Genomic DNA, 22,086 nt, shown 5'->3' with positions numbered 1-22,086 from the left:
ATTTGAAGTATGTGTTACCTACCTCTACTCTTTGTACCCTATCTGTTAGGTATGACCGAAACCAATCATTAGCTACCACTCTTATTCCTAATGCTTCTAATTTATTTAATAGAATCTTCTGGTCGACTGTATTAAACACTTTAGAAAGATCCAAAAATATGCCCGTGACACACTAATCTTTATCAAGAACATCAAATACAAATTTGTGAATTCCACTATGGCTGACTCTGTATTTTTGACACTTTGGAAACCAAACTGTGATTTGCTTAAAAGATTGTATTTATTCAGATAATTCATTTATCTGTCTTTCATAATTACTTCTATTATTTTTGAGAATGCTGACAGCAGGGAAACAGGCCAGTAATTTTCTATGTATTCTGCATTACCTTTCTTAAGCAGAGGTACACTTCTTGTGTGTTGTAACGGCTCTGAAAATGTCGCTGATGTGAAGGAATTATTTTTGTTAAGGGGCCTTTTACAGTCCCTATGTATTGTTTCAGTACACACATTGGTACTTGATCTAAGACTACTGACTTTTTATTTTTTATTTTTTGAACAATTTTATTGACTTCATTATCTGTGGTTTGAAGTAACATCATTGTATTTAGTGCAACATTATTTACTGGTGTTTTATTTGTTTTGGGGAAGTTTTGCTGTAACTTCTCTGCAATACTTGAACAATGCTTGTTTACATAATTTGCTGAGAGTTGTGGATCATTTATTACCTTATCCCTCTCCCTTAACAGTATGTTATTCTGCGGTTGTTTGCCTCTCCCCGTTCACTTTTTGATAACATCCCAGACTGGTTTGCTTTTATTCTGTGCATTGTATATTATTTTGCCATTAAATGACTTTTTACAGCAATCAGCAGCTTCCTATAGGTATTTTTGTATGTATGATAGAAATTTAAGAATCTTTTTCATGGAACTGAGGTGTTTAAGTGTTTGGAAGGACTTCTTAATACCTGCTTTTGTGAGATGCTGATACAGACATGCATACTTTTGGAAATGCTTTTTCAAAGTTGAATTTGAACAATGATGAGAATATGGAGAATTCTATCCCAGCTTTGTTTTTCTAGTTCTTTTGAAAAATCTTTTATTTTGATTTCTGATGGATGTCGTTTGTGGTTTGTAGTTTAGGGAATGATTTGATGCCTGATTTTACTGTTGTTATTTGACTGAGATGATCTAATAGTCAGAGATCTTTTACAGTTACATCCTATATTTCCCTTTCCATATTTGTGGCCACATAGTCAATTACTGTTTAAGTTGTCATCATAACCCATGTTTTACTATTGACCAATAGGGAGAAGCTAAAACTTTCAAGGATGTTTATGAAGGTGCTGCTGGATTCATTTGTGGTATTAGTGTTGATGTTGATGTCCCCACACAGAATTATGTTGACCTTTATACTTGAGAATTTATCTAGAACTTCTGTTAACGTATTGAAAAAAGTGTCCACACTACCACTGGGAGATCTATATACACACAAAATGATTAATGTTTTGGTGATATCAAGCCCTGTTAATTCAATAGCTGATATTTCAAAGAGTTTGTCTTACCTTACTGTACTGAGGTCATGTCTTGATTTGAACTGTGTTCCTTTACTGATATAAATGCATCTCCTCCATGCCTTGAGATAGTTGTGCATTAAGAATTTGCCTTTTCATACAGTGATAATACTACATGTTGGATTTCTGTGTCTCTACACCAGTGCTCTGTAATACAAATTGCTGTGCAGTTTAGAGATTGGAGCTCAACTTTTAATAGTTGTATTTTATTTTTTATTGATTGCATGTTTTGATGGAGGATTGTAAAATTTGTTAAATGCCCCATGTTACTCTTTCCAATTGTTTGTTTTTCTTTGTGACATCTTTTGTATATGAAATTTGGGGTGTTAAAATCTGTTTTGTGAGTGATAGTTTCGGCATTTTTTAAAGTCCTGGAGATACTGGGGAACTTGTTGTCTGGATTTATCCTACAAAAGACCTACTTTTCCTACCTATGACAACAGGTATTTGACCATGTGTGTCCTGAGATCCACCCCTTATACTTTCATGAATCAGCTGTACCAATTTTCCCTTCCCAGCCCTAACACCTTACTCCTATTAATTTGTAGTATAATTACTTTTTCACCATGTAACCTTTTTTGTGCACTACTTCACCTCTCACTCTGTTTAGTGTGCAGGAAGACCAGTATTTATTCAATAATGCTTGAACAAATTATTTATATGATTTACATGTGTTGCTGAATCCTGTTCCCCAGGATTTTGCTTCTCCTTCAAACCTACTCATCACGAGTTTGATTTTTTGTTGTTCTGCTGTGTTTCAGGCAAGATTCCCTAAAACTGTCTAATAAAGGATACTGAGTGTATAGTTCTCTTATGAGAGAAATGATGGAATTTATACACATTGGCATGATTTTCTATGTCACATACATGAACAATACTTATTTTTATTTCATGTTCAAACCAAATTTGGACTTTTGTTTACCTCCATTTTCTGTCTTATATTGCATCTCATGAAGTGCTTTTTGCTCTATTTTACTCAGTTTTCACTGAATCACACTTGTGTTGCCTTTACAAGAAGATTCTGCATGTGAAATATTATGACTAATTATTTCATGGTCATTATTGATACTTTATTATTATAGTATATTCTATGTTTCGATTTGATTTAGTTTCATCAATTATTATAGTCCAACAAACGTTCAAGAACAATTCAAACATGGTTCATAGTCTGTTTATCACAGTTCTTTTGCAGTTCTCTAGCCATTTACAGTTCACATGTACACAGTCCTTCCACAGTTCGCTAATTGGGTACAGTTCACAGTTCTTGTTAATGAAAGCATAAAATTTAGCCTCTTCATTTGAAAACACTTCAACTTCAGAAATATTCCCTGCAAAGGTTGCCATGTATGGCAAGAGAGAGAGAGAGAGAGAGAGAGAGAGAGAGAGAGAGAGAGAGAGAGAGAGAGAGACAGAGAGAGTGAGAGAGAGAGGAAGGGGGTGGGTTACATTTGTATGATAAATACCTTCCCTCACAAATATTCCATCAGCAGCTACTGTGGTGAACACGCACAACACTCAGAGTGAAGACTTGTACACAAGTATGTGTGTATGACAGCACTGGGCAATGAGAGCCGTGATTTAGGGAGTGGCAATCACCCTCTGCGCTATGGCCCGAAGAGCACTAATTGCAGTGCCTCTTGGTCCTCTAGTGGCAAGACTGGTGACATGTATGACTATGGCAGCTCTCAGAGATGTGGTTGACAACAAAGACAGTTTGCTAATGGTTGTAGTTAAACAGTTTACCTTGCATATCTCTGATTTTGTCACCAGCAGTCTGGAAAGGTGGCAGCCTACAAGTACACATGTGTGTTTCATACTGATGGATCCAATGCTGGTAGTTACATATACTGACAGGAAAATATGACTAGACCTAATCTGTTCACATGTACAGTTATGGTAATTAATTGTAGATTAGTTCACCCCCCCCCCTTCCCCCCAAGCTCCTACTTCCATCTCTACCCCTAATAGTAGTAAAGACCCGTCACTGTTTAATAATTCAAACAAAGCATTTATCTAATTTTACACAGGCCCTTGTCAGCTTTCCTTATACTGACAACATCAAGTTCAATCTAACACAATTATTTGAGTTGTACAGATCACATTCTTGAGGGCAAGTGTTCTAATAAGTTGTAGTAATAGTGGTTAATCCAACATTCTTTTACTTTGTTCTTAAATAACGGACAATGTTCAGTTTCCTGCCTGATATCCACTGATAATGTTTTATAGACTTTTTCACCAGAATATGAAACTTTGTCCTGAACCCTTTTACCTTAGAGACAGATGGCGTAGTGTGTAGAAGATGGCGCTGTAGAATTAATTGATTGTTGTAGTCTTTGTCAGAGCATGAAGAAATGGACAAAGGGAAGTTTCTCACTAACAAAGAGTCTATAGCCTCATCAACTTGTGCACTACTTCATCTTTATGAAAACCAGTGTTACCTACTTCACTGGGTATTTGTAATTGTGATGGTGCACTAGATCGCTCTTAAATGAATAGAAATGTAGTACAGGATTATTATAATCAAACTGCTGCAGAAATAACACCACTGGTCAGAATCCCATCAAACTGCAACAGAATATTATTGGAGAAGGGGGAAAATATATGGCAGAAGAAAAATAAATAGTTACAAAATGTAGCAATAGATGGCACTGTAAGCATCATAATTTAATGATGCTCTACTAAAAATGACAAATGAATCATACAAAAATGCCTAAGGTGTATGTTTGACGTTAAACAAACTGTACTACTCAGTGTGCATGGGCCTACAGGTGTGATACTGTTAGTTATGTAAGACCATCAACCATGGCAAGGTCATATCATATGAGAGGGGGAAAATTGGTTTTTAATTGTTCTGATACCAAAACTGCATGGAAAGCATCAATCAAAATCAAAAAGGATTATTAATTTCTGTGTGTCTGGTACAAAACATGTTCAAAATGCTGTCTACCATTTTTTGCAACAAGTTAAAATTGAGAAACATGTTCCACAACTGATGGAAGTGTTCCCTGTGGTCACGTTCAGGATGTAATCCACAACGCACGCCTTCAGTGTGGCTAAGTCTGCAATCAGAACACAGAATTCATCATCTTTCAGATAGCACCACAGCTAGAATTCACACGGATGAAAATCAGATGATCAGGATGGCCGGGCTGTAGGACAATGGTAACTGATAATTCTAGCATTTCTGAAATAACTCTTCAGCAGCTGGTTAACTGGATTTGCAATGTGCGGAGGTGTGCCATATAGCATAAAAATGATCCCTTAACACATCCACACTTTTGGAGAGCTGGAATGGCATTATTGCACAAAAGACACTCATATCGCTTCCCAGTGATGGTTCAGGGAACAGGACACAAAGCTCTTGTCACTTCAAACAAATATGGCGCTATGGTAAATCATGCCATAAACCCTCACCACACAGTGACCATTTCACGACGAAGTGGTATTAGTTGATTTGCGTGTGGATTTTCCGTTGCCCATATTCGACAATTCTGTGTATTCACATATCCTGTCAGATGGAAGTGGGCTTTGTCTGTCCATGAAATCTTCCTCGGCCTATCATTGTCTACTTCCATGTGAGCAAGAAATTCTATAGCAAAGGTCTCTCTTGGTGGCCGTTTAACGGGAAGGAACTTGTGCACATGGATAATTTCTAATGAATAGCTCAGAAAGTTGTTTCATAAGATATTACGCACCGTACTCATTTGTATGTCCAGTGTTTGGGCAATTCTCCTTGCACTACACGTTTGTACACCACCAATCATCTCCACCTGCATTGCTCTGACTACTCCTTCCACTGACATTGAATCAATTCATTTCCTCCCTCTACCATGTTGCACTCCAACAGACCCACGGCAGTCATCAGACCAATACATTTTTTTCAAACCCTTCAGAATCTGGAACTTCTGCAGAGTGGTGTGTGCCATGATCCTACATTGGGACAGTCATGGCGAACATAGCACATGCGAAAGGAGGAAAAACCATGTACCCGTCATGTTTGTACCAACTTCAGTGGGTTGTGCACATGACAGGTGGTTTCATTGACATTTTGTAGCATACAGTGCCATCTATTGATCAATTTTTACACTATTTTTTTCTTCTGCTATATGTTTTCCTTCTCCTCTGATAATATTCCATTGCAATTTCGCATCATTCTGACCAGTGGTGTATTTTCTGCAGCATTTTGAAAGTTTAACTTTAATGATAATCACCCTGTAGTAGTAGATGATGATGATGATGATGATGATGATTTAGTGTTCATAATCCTAATTTATATAAAATGAACCAGGTACTGTTCATTTCTGCCAATCACTTGACTATGATATTGCATTCTTTTCCTTTCCTTTGTTTACACAAGTTACAAAATGTTCTTGATAGCTGCTTAGTTACATTGACCAGTGTTGAATTTTCTAACAGGTGAACCATATGCTGAATCACCTAGGCAGAAGAAATATTTTAAACCCAGCTGGTGGCACAGAGACCACAACGAATCAGGTATATATATTCACTATACCTATGCTGTAGTCATAGTCGCAATCAGTTTTTCGCTTATGAGATTTTTGTAAATATTGACAAGTTAGTGCTGTGAACTGTGCTTTGTATAGTGTGCAGCTATAATTTTTCTCAAATTCAGTCAAATATTAGTTATACTTCTTAATAGGATTGTTTGATTTTGGTCATAATGGAATTGTTAGGAAGAAATGAATGTGAAGTTTGGGAGTCAGCATTAATTAATTCTATAGCTACAAAGCACACATGTGAAAGTTCCTGGTTATTCAGATGATTTTATTTCAAATTATTTTGAGTCTGTGAGAGTTACTCACTTTCGAAGGCAGGTGAGTTCTGTGTAAACACAAGTTGCAAGAATTTTTGCATGTGTGGCCATTTGCTGGGTAAATGAATATTTTGAACATGGTATGAATTGGGGCACTTGTAATGCATGTTATATCACATTTTTTGACCTTTATGTATGTTTTTAAGTAACGTGCATGACACAATCTTTTATAGATTTATTCATATGAACTATGGCAAGGTGTACAACATAAGCAATTCTGTGGAATTGTTGCAGTTTGTGAACTTCATACTGAGCGGAAGTCCCCCACTTAAGCTCGGTAGTTGTCACTACAAGTTGGTATACTTTGTGTCAATATAATTAAATTAAAATAGGGTATTATTATTATTGTTGTTTCACAATGCTGCTCCATATGTGATGAAGGCTGGGAAAGCTATTAAATATTTTTATCATAACTTGAAGTGTCTAACATGGCTGGCCCATGTGCGACGTCATGTAGCTAAAATGGTAGTCTAAAATTTGATTGTGTGAATACACTATTACAAACAATGATACAAACAAGGAAAATTGATGCACAAAATACAATGGTTTGAAACTGCTGACAGCATTAATTTATATGCTGCCCCTTTTTCCAATTGAAGGTACTCTAGAAAGCACTTGTCGACATTGCTGGATTTAGAGATATTCTTCCAGATTTAGCTGTGCCCCTACAACCTTTTTTAACCAGGTGGGGTACCTGGATTAATGCTGCCATCTTTTACTGTGGTAATTTTGATTACATTGTCAGTAAGAGACATTGAATTCTTACATATCTATTGAAGTTGACATCTCTTTGCTTCATTCTACTGAAAAGCCTTAAGGTACTGCAGTGTAGGTTTCTTGCTTCATTTTTGGGCTGTTGACTTTTGAGGTGACTAATGCAGTTTGCATTAAAGACACGATAGTGATATTCAAGGAAACAGATATGAGGCAAGACAATATTTACATCAAATTAAATTGTGTGCATTTTAATTTGGAAATACCAAAGTGGCAAGCCACATGTGGAGTCCCAGACAGTTATTGTAAACAGAATGAGATTTTCACTCTGCAGCAGACTGTGTGCTGATATGAAACTTCCTGGTAGATTAAAACTGTGTGCCGTCCCGAGACTCGAACTCAGGACCTTTGCTTTTCGTGGGCAACTGCTCTACCAACTGAGCTACCCAAGAACGACTCACGCCCCATCCTCGCAGCTTTACTTCTGCCAGTACCTCGTCTGGAAGGTAGGAGATGAGGAACAGTCTTGCTTGGGTAGCTCAGTTGGTAGAGCACTTGCCCGCGAAAGGCAAGTTCCCGAGTTCGAGTCTCGGTCCAGCACACAGTTTTAATCTGCCAGGAAGTTTCAGTTATTGTAAAGGTTAAAAATCTTTGCAGTCATCCTATGGAGAAGTGGGTGTTACTGTTTTTATGATACAAAGTTATAAGATCATATCCTGATTTTGAGTTTACAAAGAACACAAAAAAATATTTTGGAGCGAAATTGTAACAAAAACTATCAAATTGATCAGACGTCCAAAATTTCTTCACCCAAGTATGCATCTGTCACTTCTTGTGATATAGAAACAGCATTTTCTGTCACATATTTTAATTCTTTATCTGCCTTATTATGTGTATTTAATGATATGGCATTGCATGAATGTATGCACGTTTTACCATTTGATAGTGGATGAAAATCTGGGCTCTAGTAATAACATTATGAGTAATTTAATAAGTAAAGATATTAACTCACCAAATAATTTAGGTGTTGAGTCACTGATAGATACATAAAGAATACAAGAGGTGCCTGCTAGCTTTCAGAGGAAATCTGGCACATTGTTTAATCAGCTAGGAAGTTTCAGTACTAGACATACTCCCATGCAGAGTGAAAAATACGGTATTTACTCGTGTTTAAGACAACCCTGAATATAAGATGAGTCCCCCCCCCCCCCCTTTATGAGTGGTTTCTTGGGAAGAATTTGTTTTTTAACTAACTCTGACTAATCAAATTTACAAACTCCTTTTCATGAAATGGATATGTCAAAAAATTAACATTATGCCCTTTCTGTATTTATCCAATTTATTTATTCTTGACATTTTGATATGACATGTAGAAATTAAATAAACAAAAGTAAATTTTTGTAATTATACTCTGCATTCTCTTGCTGGTCTATCTGTAATCCTATACTTTGTATTTTCTTGCCTGTCCACATAAGTTCCGTCAAATGTCTGTTTTTCACCCGTGCTCTGCAGATGTGTACATGGTCAGGAAGGGGGGGGGGGGGGGAGATTGTTACATTACATATGGCTTACGATGACACCATACAACAGGTCAGTTGGTCAGGACTTGTAAGTGGACATCCAGGGCTGCTGTTACATGTAGGAACAGGAAATTAGGTAAAATAAAGAGAATATATTCAAATTTACAGTACATAAGTAGCACATCTACAGTCAGAAGTTATCAGGTTTAGGCCAGTGTAGGACTGTTGTAGACTTTTGACGTGACTAATGCAGTTTGCATTAAAGACACGAAAGTGATATTCTAGAAAACAGATTTGAAGCAAGACGAAATTTATGTCAAATCAAATTTTGTGTATTTTCTTTTGGCAATAACAAAGTTCCAAACCACAGGCGGAATTCTGGACAATTATTGAAAGGGTTAAAAATATTTGCAATCGTCCTGTGTTGAAGTGGTTGTTGCCATTTTTAAGATAACAAAGTTATCAGATCATATCCTGATTTTTAGTTCATGAAGTTGACAAAACAAATTGTGGCAAAAGTCTATTCAACAATGTAAAGATGTTGGCCTCAGCAGAAATAGTTTAATCTCTGAATGTAAGATGACTCCATATTTTTTTGAATGAAGAATTACAGAAAAAACCTTGTCTTATAATCAGGTAAATATGTAGAGTCTGAAAGTAAAATTTAGAAAGTGTGTTACATTTTATACATTTATAGTTGAAGGTAAACAGGTCTGCTTACATCAATACAAGCCAAAGAACTGCTTTGTACTACTGTGTTATTCATTATTCTTCATGTCTTTCAGTTGTCCAGAATGGCATCTATCTTATGTTGGCCATAGTGAAAGAGAAGTTTCCACATTAATCAAGTTATTTAGCTCACTGAAAAGTGAACATGAATGTATGCAGAGATACAAGTGATAATGAGGCCTCAGTACTTTTTCACTCTGGTCATGAGTGCTAGTATGACATTTCATATTAATTTGTTCCACCTATACCTAGAGGAAAATAAAAGCATCAAAGATATTGCTGTATGTGTTTCAATAAACCAGTTGGCTCCAAAATGAAGGAAAGATGCAACATAATCAATGTTCAGAGTGCAATGTCAGTTTGTGTATTTTAACTGTTTCCAAAAGCACCTGTACATAGACAAAATTATAAGTAATTGTTTTGGTCAAACTTTAAAAATAAATATGTGTGAGCTATATTCATGTGGCCATGTGTTTAATTGCTTATTAATGACTTAAAGAGAGAAAAGGAAAAAAGAAAAAATTTGACCCTGAGAAAGTTTGTATCTGGCACCTCTTTCTCCATGCCACAGTGAAAGGGTTAATGCAACCTCAAGTTTTAAACAAAGAAATTGGTGTAAAAATCAAGAACTAAACAGTTAATTCCATGGTGATTAGTTGAAAAGTACAGATTTATCTGACCATGCTACCAGAATGTTTGGATTTGGTTGTGATGAATATATTGCTATCACTGGACAAAGGCAAATAAGATTGGGCATAGTGATAAATATATATATTATTTCCCGCCCCGTCCATGATCCAGCAGAAATGACTGGAAACTACTTTCACTATAATTATGTCTAATTACTGAGTGGTTTTGGCTTTCATACTTGCAACATCAGCATAAGAGGTCAATGACAGATTCTCTAAACATATCATAAATTATAAAAAAAACTAAACTCCAAAAAATATTAATTTCCATTTATATTTTACTACATTAGCCTGTGTACCACCAGGAAATTGCTACAGTTCTTCATTTGAGCCAGTGGATGCTGTCTGTGAAAGTGCATTTCACAAATAGTCTTGCATACCATCACAGTATAGTTTTCTTTTGATGTTTGCTGAGAAGAAACACCACTCAATTGTTCTATGAAAGGTTACGTCTTCACCAGTTCCTGATTGAGTCAAGCTGTTGTAACCTCTAATGACTGATTTTTACTGCTTTCTTTCTTTTTGACATTAACTGCATCCAGTTGCAAGCCATACATTCTGTATCTTGGATTCTCTGAAGCTCTTGATCCAAAATACTTTTGCTACCTTTGTGCTGGCTTCTTCAGTTGCTGGCTGTTTCATATGCTTTCAAGTATAACTGAAAGGTTGCTTCAGGACATGATAGAGATCATAAAGACAGCAGACATACTAATTTCTTTCATACAAAGTGCTTCAATTTACTTTGTATAATCCAGGTTTTAATAAAAGTAGTCATCAGTATTTAATGTCAAATGAATTTCAAATCTCCCTCCACTGCCTTGAGCAGTCAGCCAACAGCTGGCATGTCGTCTTTAAAGTGCTGATGATACATGAGTGACAGTTCATGCATTCATTCACATATCATATTCTGTTAATCCCAACATGAAGGAGATACATCAGGGATGGAAAATGGGTCTAGTTATACATAAACAGGTAAAAGCAACCACTGGTGACTACAAACCAAATAATGTGTCCCAGTCAGCAAGAAATAAATGAACTTTATTTATACTCAAACTGAATAAAACAAAACAGCCATTTGGACTTGAATACACATTAATTTGTACCAGTTCACTGACATTGCACTGGGGGACTTCATATGATGGTGATGGTGATGTGGTGGTATTGGTGGACAGCAATAAAGCTTGAAGATGCTCCAGGAGGGATGACCCATTGAGGCGAAGCTCATAGCTTTTTTGCGGATAGACATAGCTACCTTGCAGAGTGGGCTCCCCCACATGACACAATAACACAGCCAGCAGAGGAGTAAGTGATAGTGCATTGTACACAGATGGGATGCAGTTGTGGGTGATAGTGGGCACAGTATGGAGAACTCGGATGAGACATGGAGCAATGCCTCATCATGATGCAGAGTAAAGAAATCGCTGTACAATACATAGAACTTGGGACATGGCACAGGGCATATATGTTAGCAGCCAGTGTGGTGAACAATGATGGAACATGGAGTGAAGACTCATACGCAAGTCTGTGTGTATGACAGAACTGGACAATGAGAACCCTTATTGAGGAACTTCCAGTCACTATCAGCCCTATGGCTCGTCCCGTAAACTACTTCCTCCATACTACTAATGATCTGTTACTATGTAATAATTCAGTCAAAGCATTTGTATAATTTTACACTGACCATTTGTCAGTTGCATATAATTTGGCAAAGTCAAGATCTGTCTGATACAATTATTTGAGTTATGTGGCATTACGTTCATGAGTCTTAGTATTCTGATAAGTTGCAGGATTAGTCATTAATGTGGCACTCTTTTACTTTGTTCTTAAATAATTGGGAATGTTTAATTACATGCCCAATAACCACTGATAATGTTTATAGACTTTTTCGTCAAACATGAAACATTGTTCTGAAGTCTCCTTCAAGATCATACAAGTCAAAAAATGAATTAGAGGGAGAGAGAGAGCGAGATTAGAATTTTGGATGCAGCTGAAAAACATTCAAAGTTGAAAGGCTTCAGTACCTCAAGTGTGAGAGGTGCTTCACAGCTAGAAGTTTCTGTAAAGAAGGCTTACTCACCTATTGATGATTCCCGCAGCATGCAAGTGGAGAACGTAGCACTGTAGAATTAATTGGTTGATTCTAGTATTTGTCAAAACATAGGGAGGAAATAAACACAGGGAGGCTTTTGAGTAACAAAACTTCTATAACCCATTGAACTTTTACACTATTTTATCTTAAGGAAAGCCACAAACAGTGTTACTACTCTGATGCATATTTGTAATTGTGATGATGCGCTTGGTAGTACATAACAGAATAGAACTGTTGTTGTTTTTTCTCTTTTTGATGGTGGTGGTGGTGGTCGGTGGTGATTATGATTTGTAATCCTTCTTTACATAAATTTCACAAGGTGATGTACACTTCTGCTATTCACATGGCTATGATACTTCATTTTATTCATGTCCTTTGTTCGCAAAAGGAAAAGAATGTTTTTGATAGTTGCATAGTTACATTGACTGATGTTGTATTTTCTAACAGGTGAACCATATCCCGAATCATCTAAACAGAAGAAATTTTTTAAATCCAGCAGGTGGCCCACAGACCACGATGTATCAGGTATTTATTCCCTAACCTATGCTGTAAACATGGTTGCAATTAGTTTTTCAGTTATGTGATTTCTTTAAATATTGACGGGGTAATGATGTAAATCTTGCCTCGTATGGCAAATTGAGGCAAATCCTTCTTAGTGTGATCATTTGATTTTTTATTTTTTTTCATAATGGAAATGTTAGGAAGAAATGAGTGTGATGGTTGGGAACCAGCATTAATTAATTCTATAGCTACAAAGCATATGTGTGAAAGTCCATTGTTATTTAGATGATTTCATTTCAAATTATCTCCAGTCTGTGAATGTTACTCACATTCTGGGGTAGATATGTAATAACTAATGTGCAAATTACAATGCAGATGAATGTTGCTTGAATATTTGCATGTTGTGGCCAATTGGGAGGTAAATTCATATTTTAAGATGGTATGAAAAGGCATATTATATTGATTTTGTAGCTTTAGTGTATATTTTGCAATAATATGTGTGATAGCATCATTTATTGATTTTGCAAATTTGTTCAGTCTGTGACCTTGATAGTGAGCTCAAGAGCCCTACTTCACCTTGGTAGATGTTAATGGAAGTCAATATACTTTGTGGCAATAAATTTAAATTGAAAAAATATCCTATTGGTGTTATATGATGTTGCTGCATACGTGTTGAAGATTGGGAAAGCAATTAAAATATTTTATCCTACCCAAAGGGTGTTTTGCCCTTGCTTTACATTGTGTATCTGAAATTATAGTATAAAACTTCACAGTGTTAATATGCTGATCCAAAGTATGGGCATAGTATGAGGAATTCAGATGAGACATGCAGCAACGGCTCAGTGCGATGAAGAGTGAACGCTTCAGTGGATATTATGGAGAACTCGGAACATGGCTCAAGTCAAAGATGTCAGCAGCCAGTGTGGCAAACACAGACACGACATGACATGAATATTCCTGATTCAGGAACTTTCAATCACTATCGGCACTATGCCTGGTCTCATAAACTAACATACGGTCGGAAAGCAGTGTGTTGAGCACATGCCCCTCCATGTCCACATCCACTGATGTGTGTGCTGAGGGTGACATGTCGGTCAGTTGGTACCATTGGGCCTTCATGGCCTGTTAGGAGGAAATAAGTTTTATTATCACTATGGCCCGGAGCACTAATTGCGGTACCTCTTGCACTTCCATTGGCAAGACTTGTGCCATGTATTACTGTGGCAGTTATCAGAGATGTGGTTGACAACAAATATGGTTTCATACAATTTGTTTGCTACGCAGTTTACCCTGCATATCTGTGATTGTGCTGCCAGTGGCCAGGAGAGGCGGCAGCTTGCAGTACATATCTTTCTTCATACTGGTGGCTCCCAGGGGGATACTATACATGCTAACAGCAAACTATGACTAGCCATAATCTACTGAAACTGATAATTATGGTAATTACTTCTGCATTAGTTCCTATGTGTATGTTAGAGGGAAAACAGATACTTCAGAAAAGGCCACTGCAGCTCCCCCATTCTACTAAGGGCTTGTTATCATGTAATACTTCAGTCAAAGCGTTTGTATAACATTACACAGACCATTGTCAGCAGTCTATATACTGGCAAAGTCAAAATCTGTCTAATACAATTATTTGAGTTTTGCAGAATTACCTTCTTGAGTCTGAGTATTCTCATAAGTTGTAGGATTAGTGATTAATACGGCATTCTTTTACTTTAGTCTTAAATAATCGGGAATGTTCAATTTCATGCCACATATCCACTGAAAACCTTTTATAGACTTTTGTACCAGAATATGAAACTTTGTTTTGTAGCCTTGAAATGGATGGCATAGCTCCCTTCAAGGTCATACAAGACAGAAAATCATTCAGAGGTAGAGAGACCATACAATGGATGAATGTCACTGAGAAACATTAAGAGGAGAAAGACATCAGTATCTCTAGCATCAGACATGCTCCACTGCTAGAAGTTGCTGTCAAGATGGCTTAATCACCTGTTGATGATTCCTCCAGTATGCATGTGGAGAACATGGTGTTGTAGAATGAAATTGTTGGTTGTAATATTTTTCAAAAAATAAGGAGAAAATGGACAAAGAGAGGTTTCTAAGTAGCAAAGCATCTGTAACCACCCCAACTTGTGCACTTCCTTATCTTCAGAGAAGCCACAAACTGTGTTAACTACTACAATGCGTGTTTGTAATAGTGATAATGCCTATGGTAGTACTTAACTGAATAGAACTGTAGTAGTAGTAGTAGTAGTAGTAGTAGTAGTAGTAGTAGTAGTTGTTGTTGTTGTTGTTATGATGATGATTGGCAAAACTTGGTGTTCATATTCCTACTTTAAGCAAATTGCACCATGTGGTGTTCAATGCTGTCAATCACATGGTTATGATATTTCATTCTTTCCATTTCCTTTGTTTCCAAAAGTAAAAGAATGTTTCTGATAGTTACATAGTTACATTGACCAGAGATGTATTTTCTAACAGATGAACCATATGCTGAATCATCTAAACAGAAGAAATTTTTCAAATCCAGCTGGTGGCCCATGGATCATGATGAATCAGGTATATATTCACTACACCTATGCTGTAGTCGTGGTTACAATTAGTTTTTGGCTTATGTGATGTCTGTAACTAATGACGGAGTAATGCTATGAACTTTGCTTTGTATAGCCTTCAGCTAACATTTTTCTCAGATTCAGTCAAATATTATTTATACATCTGAGTGGTATTTTTTGAATGTTTTCGTAATGTAAATGTTAGGAAGAAATGAATGTGTAACCTAAAAGTCCCCCCCCCCCCCCCCCCCCAATGAACCTTGGATCTTGCCGTTGGTGGGGAGGCTTGCGTGTCTCAGCAATACAGATAGCAATACAGGTGCAACCACAACAGAGGGGTATCTGTTGAGAGGCCAGACAAACATGTGGTTCCTGAAGAGGGGCAACAGCCTTTTCAGTAGTTGCAGGGGCAACAGTCTGGATGATTAACTGATTTGGCCTTGTAACACTAACCAAAACGACCTTGCAGTGCTGGTACTGCGAACAGCTGAAAGCAAGGGGAAACTACAGCCATAATTTTTTACGAGGGCATGCAGCTTTTCTGTATGGTTAAATGATGATGGAGTCCTCTTGGGTAAAATATTCGGGAGGTAAAATAGTCCCCCATTCGGATCTCCGGGCGGGTACTACTCAAAAGGATGGCATTATCAAGAGAAAGAAAACTGGCGTTCTATGCATCGGAGCATGGAATATCAGATCCCTTAATTGGACAGGTAGGTTAGAAAATTTAAAAAGGAAAATGGATAGGTTAATGTTAGATATAGTGGGAATTAGTGAAATTCGGTGGAAGGAGGAACAAAATTTCTAGTCAGGTGACTAAGGGTTATAAACACAAAATCAAATAGGGGTAATGCAGGAGTAGGTTTAATAATGAATAGGAAAATAGGAATGCAGGTAAGCTACTACAAACAGCATAGTGAACGCATTATTGTGGCCAAGATAGATATAAAGCCCACACCTACGACAGTAGTACAAGTTTATATGCCAACTAGCTCTGCAGATGACGAAGAAATTGAAGAAATGTATGATGAAATAAAAGAAATTATTCAGATAGTGAAGGGAGACGAAAATTTAATAGTTATGGGTGACGAATTCATCAGTAGGAAAAGAGAGAGAATGAAATGTAGTAGGTGAATATGGATTGTTGCAAAGAAATGAAAGAGGAAGCCGCCTGGTAGAATTTTGCACAGAGCATAACTTAATCATAGCTAACACTTGGTTCAAGAATCATGGAAGAACGTTGTATACATGGAAGAAGCCTGGAGATACTGACAGGTTTCAGATACATTATATAATGGTAAGACAGAGACTTAGGAACCAGGTTTTAAATTGTAAGTCATTTCCAGGGGCAGATGTGGACTCTGACCACAATCTATTGGTTATGAACTGTAGATTAAAACTGAAGAAAGTACAAAAAGGTGGTAATTTAAGGAGATGGGACCTGGATAAATTGACTGAACCAGAGGTTGTACAGAGTTTCAGGGAGAGCATAAGGGAACAATTGACAATAATGGGGGAAAGAAATACAGTAGAAGAAGAATGGGTAGCTTTGAGGGATGAAGTAGTGAAGGCAGCAGAGGATCAAGTAGGTAAAAAGACGAGGGCTAGTAGAAATCCTTGGGTAACAGAAGAAGTATTGAATTTAATTGATGAAAGGAGAAAATATAAAAATGCAGTAAATGAAGCAGGAATAAAGGAATATAAACGTCTCAAAAATGAGATCGACAGGAAGTGCAAAATGGCTAAGCAGGGATGGCTAGAGGACAAATGTAAGGATGTTGAGGCTTATCTCACTAGGGGTAAGACAGATACTGCCTACAGGAAAATTAAAGAGGCCTTTGGAGAAAAGAGAACCACTTGTATGAATATCTAAAGCTCAGATGGAAACCCAGTTCTAAGCAAAGAAGGGAAAGCAAAAAGGTGGAAGGAGTATATAGAGGGTCTATACAAGGGCGATGTACTTGAGGACAATATTATGGAAATGGAAGAGGATGTAGATGAAGATGAAATGGGAGATATAATACTGTGTGGAGAGTTTGACAGAACAATGAAAGACCTGAGTCGAAACAAGGCCCCGGGAGTAGACAACATTCCATTAGAACTACTGACGGCCTTGGGAGAGCCAGTCCTGACAAAACTCTACCAGCTGGTGAGCAAGCTGTATGAGACAGGCGAAATACCCTCAGACTTCAAGAAGAATATAATAATTCCAATACCAAAGAAAGCAGGTGTTGACAGATGTGAAAATTACCGAACTATCAGTTTAATAAGTCACAGCTGCAAAATACTAACGCGAATTCTTTACAGATGAATGGAAAAACTGGTAGAAGCAAACCTCGTGGAAGATCAGTTTGGATTCCATAGAAATGTGGGAACACGTGAGGCAATACTGACCCTACAATTTATCTTAGAAGCTAAATTAAGGAAAGGTAAACCTATGTTTCTAGCATTTGTAGACTTAGAGAAAGCTTTTGACAATGTTGACTGGAATACTCTCTTTCAAATTCTGTAGGTGGAAGGGGTAAAATACAGGGAGCAAAAAGCTATTTACAATTTGTACAGAAACCAGATGGCAGTTGTAAGAGTTGAGGGGTATGAAAGGGAAGCAGTGGCTGGGAAGGGAGTGAGACAGGGTTGTAGCCTCTCCCCGATGTTATTCAATCTGTATATTCAGCAAGCAATAAAGGAAACAAAAGAAAAATTCAGAGTAGGTATTAAAATCCATGGAGAAGTAATAAAAACTTTGAGGTTTGCCGATAACATTGTAATTCTGTCAGAGACAGCAAAGGACTTGGAAATGCAGCCAAACGGACTGGACAGTGTCTTGAAAGGAGGGTATAAGACGAACATCAACAAAAACAAAATGAGGATAATGGAATGTAGTTGAATTAAGTTGGGTGATGCTGAGGGAATTAGATTAGGAAATGAGACACTTAAAGTAGTAAAGGAGTTTTGCTATTTTGGGAGCAAAATAACTGATGATGCTCGAAGTAGAGAGGATATAAAACGTAGACTGGCAATGGCAAGGAAAGCGTTTCTGAAGAAGAGAAATTTGTTAACATCGAGTATAGATTTAAGTGTCAGGAAGTCGTTTCTGAATGTATATGTGTGGAGTGTAGCCATGTATGGAAGTGAAACATGGACAATAACTAGTATGGACAGGAAGAGAATAGAAGGTTTCGAAATGTGGTAGTACAGAAGAATGCTGAAAATTAGATGGGTAGATCACATAACTAATGAAGAAGTACTGAGTAGGATTGGGGAGAAGAGAAGTTTGTGGCACTACTTGACTAGAAGAAGGGATCGGTTGGTAGGGCATGTTCTGAGGCATCAAGGGATCACCAAATATTGTATTGGAGGGCAGCGTGGAGGGTAAAAATCATAGAGGGAGATCAAGAGATGAGTACACGAAAAGATACAGAAGGATGTAGGTTGCAGTAGGTACTGGGAGATGAAGAATCTTGCACAGGACAGAGTAGCATGGAGAGATGCATCAAACCAGTCTCAGGACTGAAGACCACAACAACAACAACAACAACAACAACAACTACAACAGCAACCACCTAAAAAGTGGCAACTATTTATTCACAACCAATACAAAAGAGTTACATGTTTGCACCTGTTACTCTCCTTCAAAGCAGTCACCAGCATTGTGTAGAACCCATTGCCAGTGATGTGGAAGGCAAAGTATAACATTAGCAGAGCCTGTTCTGTTGATGGTGCGAATCGAGCGTCTACTGCCTGTCGAATCTCTAGAACAGTTCTGAAGCAAATGCCACAAAGTGGTTCCTTCATCTTCAGAATCAAATCAAGGTCACAAGGTCTTAAGTCTGGGGAGTATGGTGGATGGTACAGTACTTCCCTGTCCCATCAAACGAACAGAGCAGCTTCAGCTTGCGCTGTATGTACCCACACATTGTCGTGCAAAATGACGGATGGGTTGCACAGAAAGTGTTGCCACTTCTTTTGCAAAGCTGGTCGAAGGTGATGCTCCAAAAATGAAAAGTAATACTGTGCATTGATGGTCTGACATGGAGGAATGTAATGCATTAGGATAACACCATCACAGTTGTACACGAGAATCTCCATAACTTCAGACTGCTCCATTCACACCATCAACAGATTAGGCTCTGCTAATGGTATACTACGCCTTCCACATAACTGGCAATGGGTTCTACACAATGCTGGTGACTACTATGAAGGATAGTAACAGGTGAAAACATGTAACTCCTTTGTATCAGTTGTGAATAAATAGTTGCCACTATTTAAGTTCCAACCCTTGTATATAATAACAAGAGTCTGGATTTGAATGCAAATGCATGTTTCATGAGTTTTTGCATGTCTGGTGTTTTGGGGGAAGGGGGGGGGGGGGTAAATGAATATTTTGAAGATTACATGAATTGAGACATTTATAATGTGTATTATATTGCTTTTGTGACCTATGTGTATATTTGGCAGTATCATGCATGATAGCATCTTTGATTGTTTTATTCACATGAAGTATGTGAAAAGTGCAGAACTTGAGTACTCATGCAAATGTGTTATAGTCTGTTAGTTATAGTGAGCTTAAGTACACTACTTGAGTTCAGTAGATGATGGTAGAAGTCAATATACTTCATGCCAATAAATTTAGATTGAAAAAATCCAATTTTTGTAATTCGATGCAGCCTTGTATGTAATGAAGCCCAGGAAAACAATTAAAATGTTTTATCCTAACCTAAAGTGCATTACATGTTGCCCCATGCACTACATCATGTTGCTGAAATGGTAGTCTGAAATTTGATAGTGTGAATATACAAATACAAATAAGGTAAATAGATGTCCAAAATACAAAAATTGGAAACTGCTGACATTATTAAATCATAAGCTGTCTTTTTTCCATTTGAAGGTATTGTTAAAGACACATGTCCATGTTGCTGGATTTAGAGATATTCTGCTAGATTTATCTTGGCCCCTGAAGTCTATTTTAACCATATGGGGTACCTGGATAAATTTTGATTAAGTTGTCAGTAAGATAGCATGATCCCTACAGATATTTAAGAAGTTGATAACGCCTTACTTTCTTCTGTTGAAAAGCCTTAAGTTGCAGCCTGTGTTTTTTCCTTCATTTTTTTTCTGTATATTTTTGTACCTCCCCATGAACCATGGACCTTGCCATTGGTGGGGAGGCTTGCGTGCCTCAGCGATACAGATAGCCGTACCATAGGTACAACCACAACGGAGGGGTATCTGTTGAGAGGCCAGACAAATGTGTGGTTCATGAAGAGGGGCAGCAGCCTTTTCAGTATTTGCAAGGGCAACAGTCTGGATGATTGACTGATCTGGCCTTGTAACAATAACCAAATCAGCCTTGCTGTGCTGGTACTGCGAATGGCTGAAAGCAAGGGGAAACTACGGCTGTAATTTTTCCCTAGGGCATGCAGCTCTGCATCAAACCAGTCTCAGGACTGAAGACAACAACAACAACAACAACAACAACATATATTTGTAGTCACTATTGCAGCTTGCATTAAAGATGGGAAAGTGATATTCAAGTAAACTGATTTGAAGCAAGACCAGATTTAAGTCAAATGAAATTTTGTGCGTTTGCCTTTGACAGTAACAAATTTGCAAGCCACAGGTGGCACCTCAGACAGTTATTGAAGTGGTTAAAAATCCTGTGGAGAAGTGGGTGTTGCAGCTTGTAAGATAATAAATTTATTAGATAAAATTCTAATTTTGGGTTTGTGAAGCTGTCAAAAAATATTTTGTGGCAAAAGTGTAAAAAAGTGTAAAAAAAATTCTTCATTTATGTATGCATCTGATACTTCTTGTGACATAGAAAGTTCATTTTCTGTGTACTAAAATGTTCTTTCTGGTAAATGCATGAGTGTGAGGAAAATTTGGGGAAATTGGTTATTGTGTACTGTTTTAGAAAAAAGTAGAAATAAATATAGAACTGAATACCATATATTGTTATTGTTTTGCTACCTTATTGTTCATGTTTAATGATATGATACTGCATGAATGCATGCATGTCTTATAACTTGATAGTTAACGGAAATCTGGGCTCTATTAATAACATTATAACTAACCTAATGACTAAAGGTGGTATCTCACTAAATAGTTCAGGTGCTGAGTCATTGATAGATACATTAAGAAGATAGATAACCCTGCTAGCTTTCAGACAAGGCTGCCACACATTTTAATCAACTAGGAAGTTTCAAAACTGCACACACTCCTCTTGAGAGTGAAAAATAGATTCTGAAAGCAAAATTTTTTAACTGTGTTCAATGGTCCTAATTGTTAATTTTTTTATGTATGTAATTGAAGGCAAACCTAGCATTCAACCATTTCACTACTACACCTGTGTATGTATGAGTGGCAACAGCTGCACGTCAGTTAGTTTGGCCATATATATATACGGTTTCAGTTTTCAGTTTCATATGCTACACTTGTTTCAAAGGTCATACAAGACAGAACTTGAATCAGAAGAAGAGAGCCAGTACAATTTAGAAAGTAGATGAAAAACATTTAAAGGTGAAAGCCATCAGTACTTCAAGAGTGAGATATGCTCCACAGCTAGATGTTGCTATCAAGAAGGCTCACTTACCTGTTAATAGTCCTCCAATATGAATGTGGAGAACATGGCACTGTAGAATTAAATGGTTGGGTACAGTATTGGTCAACACATAGGGAGTAAACAAACACAGGGAGGCTTCTGAGTAACAAAACATTTATAATCTACAAACCATTTACACTATTTTCTCTTCAGGAAAGTTGCAACAGTATTAGCTACTCCAATACTCATTTGTAATTGTGATAATGCACTAGGTAGTACATAACTTAATAGAACTGTTGTTGTTGTTGTTGTTGTTGTTGTTGTTGTTGATGATGATGATG

General features: G+C 37.2%; 1 protein-coding gene across 2 annotated transcripts in view; it reads left to right on the top strand.

Moving 5' to 3' along the window:
• The window catches only part of LOC126299334 (uncharacterized), an 864,357-nt gene that overhangs the window by 507,835 nt on the left and 334,436 nt on the right, over positions 1 to 22,086 (top strand). For both annotated transcript variants that reach the window (XM_049991164.1, XM_049991163.1), the window contains exons 16-18: positions 5,987 to 6,064; positions 12,593 to 12,670; positions 15,134 to 15,211. In XM_049991164.1, the coding sequence (XP_049847121.1) occupies positions 5,987 to 6,064; positions 12,593 to 12,670; positions 15,134 to 15,211 (234 nt within the window). The remainder of the gene's footprint in view (positions 1 to 5,986; positions 6,065 to 12,592; positions 12,671 to 15,133; positions 15,212 to 22,086) is intronic.

Source organism: Schistocerca gregaria, chromosome X (assembly GCF_023897955.1).
Source record: "Schistocerca gregaria isolate iqSchGreg1 chromosome X, iqSchGreg1.2, whole genome shotgun sequence".
NCBI classification, from domain to species: domain Eukaryota; kingdom Metazoa; phylum Arthropoda; class Insecta; order Orthoptera; family Acrididae; genus Schistocerca; species Schistocerca gregaria.
The sequence above is the reverse complement of the archived record's forward strand: the minus strand, read 5'-3'. Positions and strand labels throughout refer to the sequence as shown.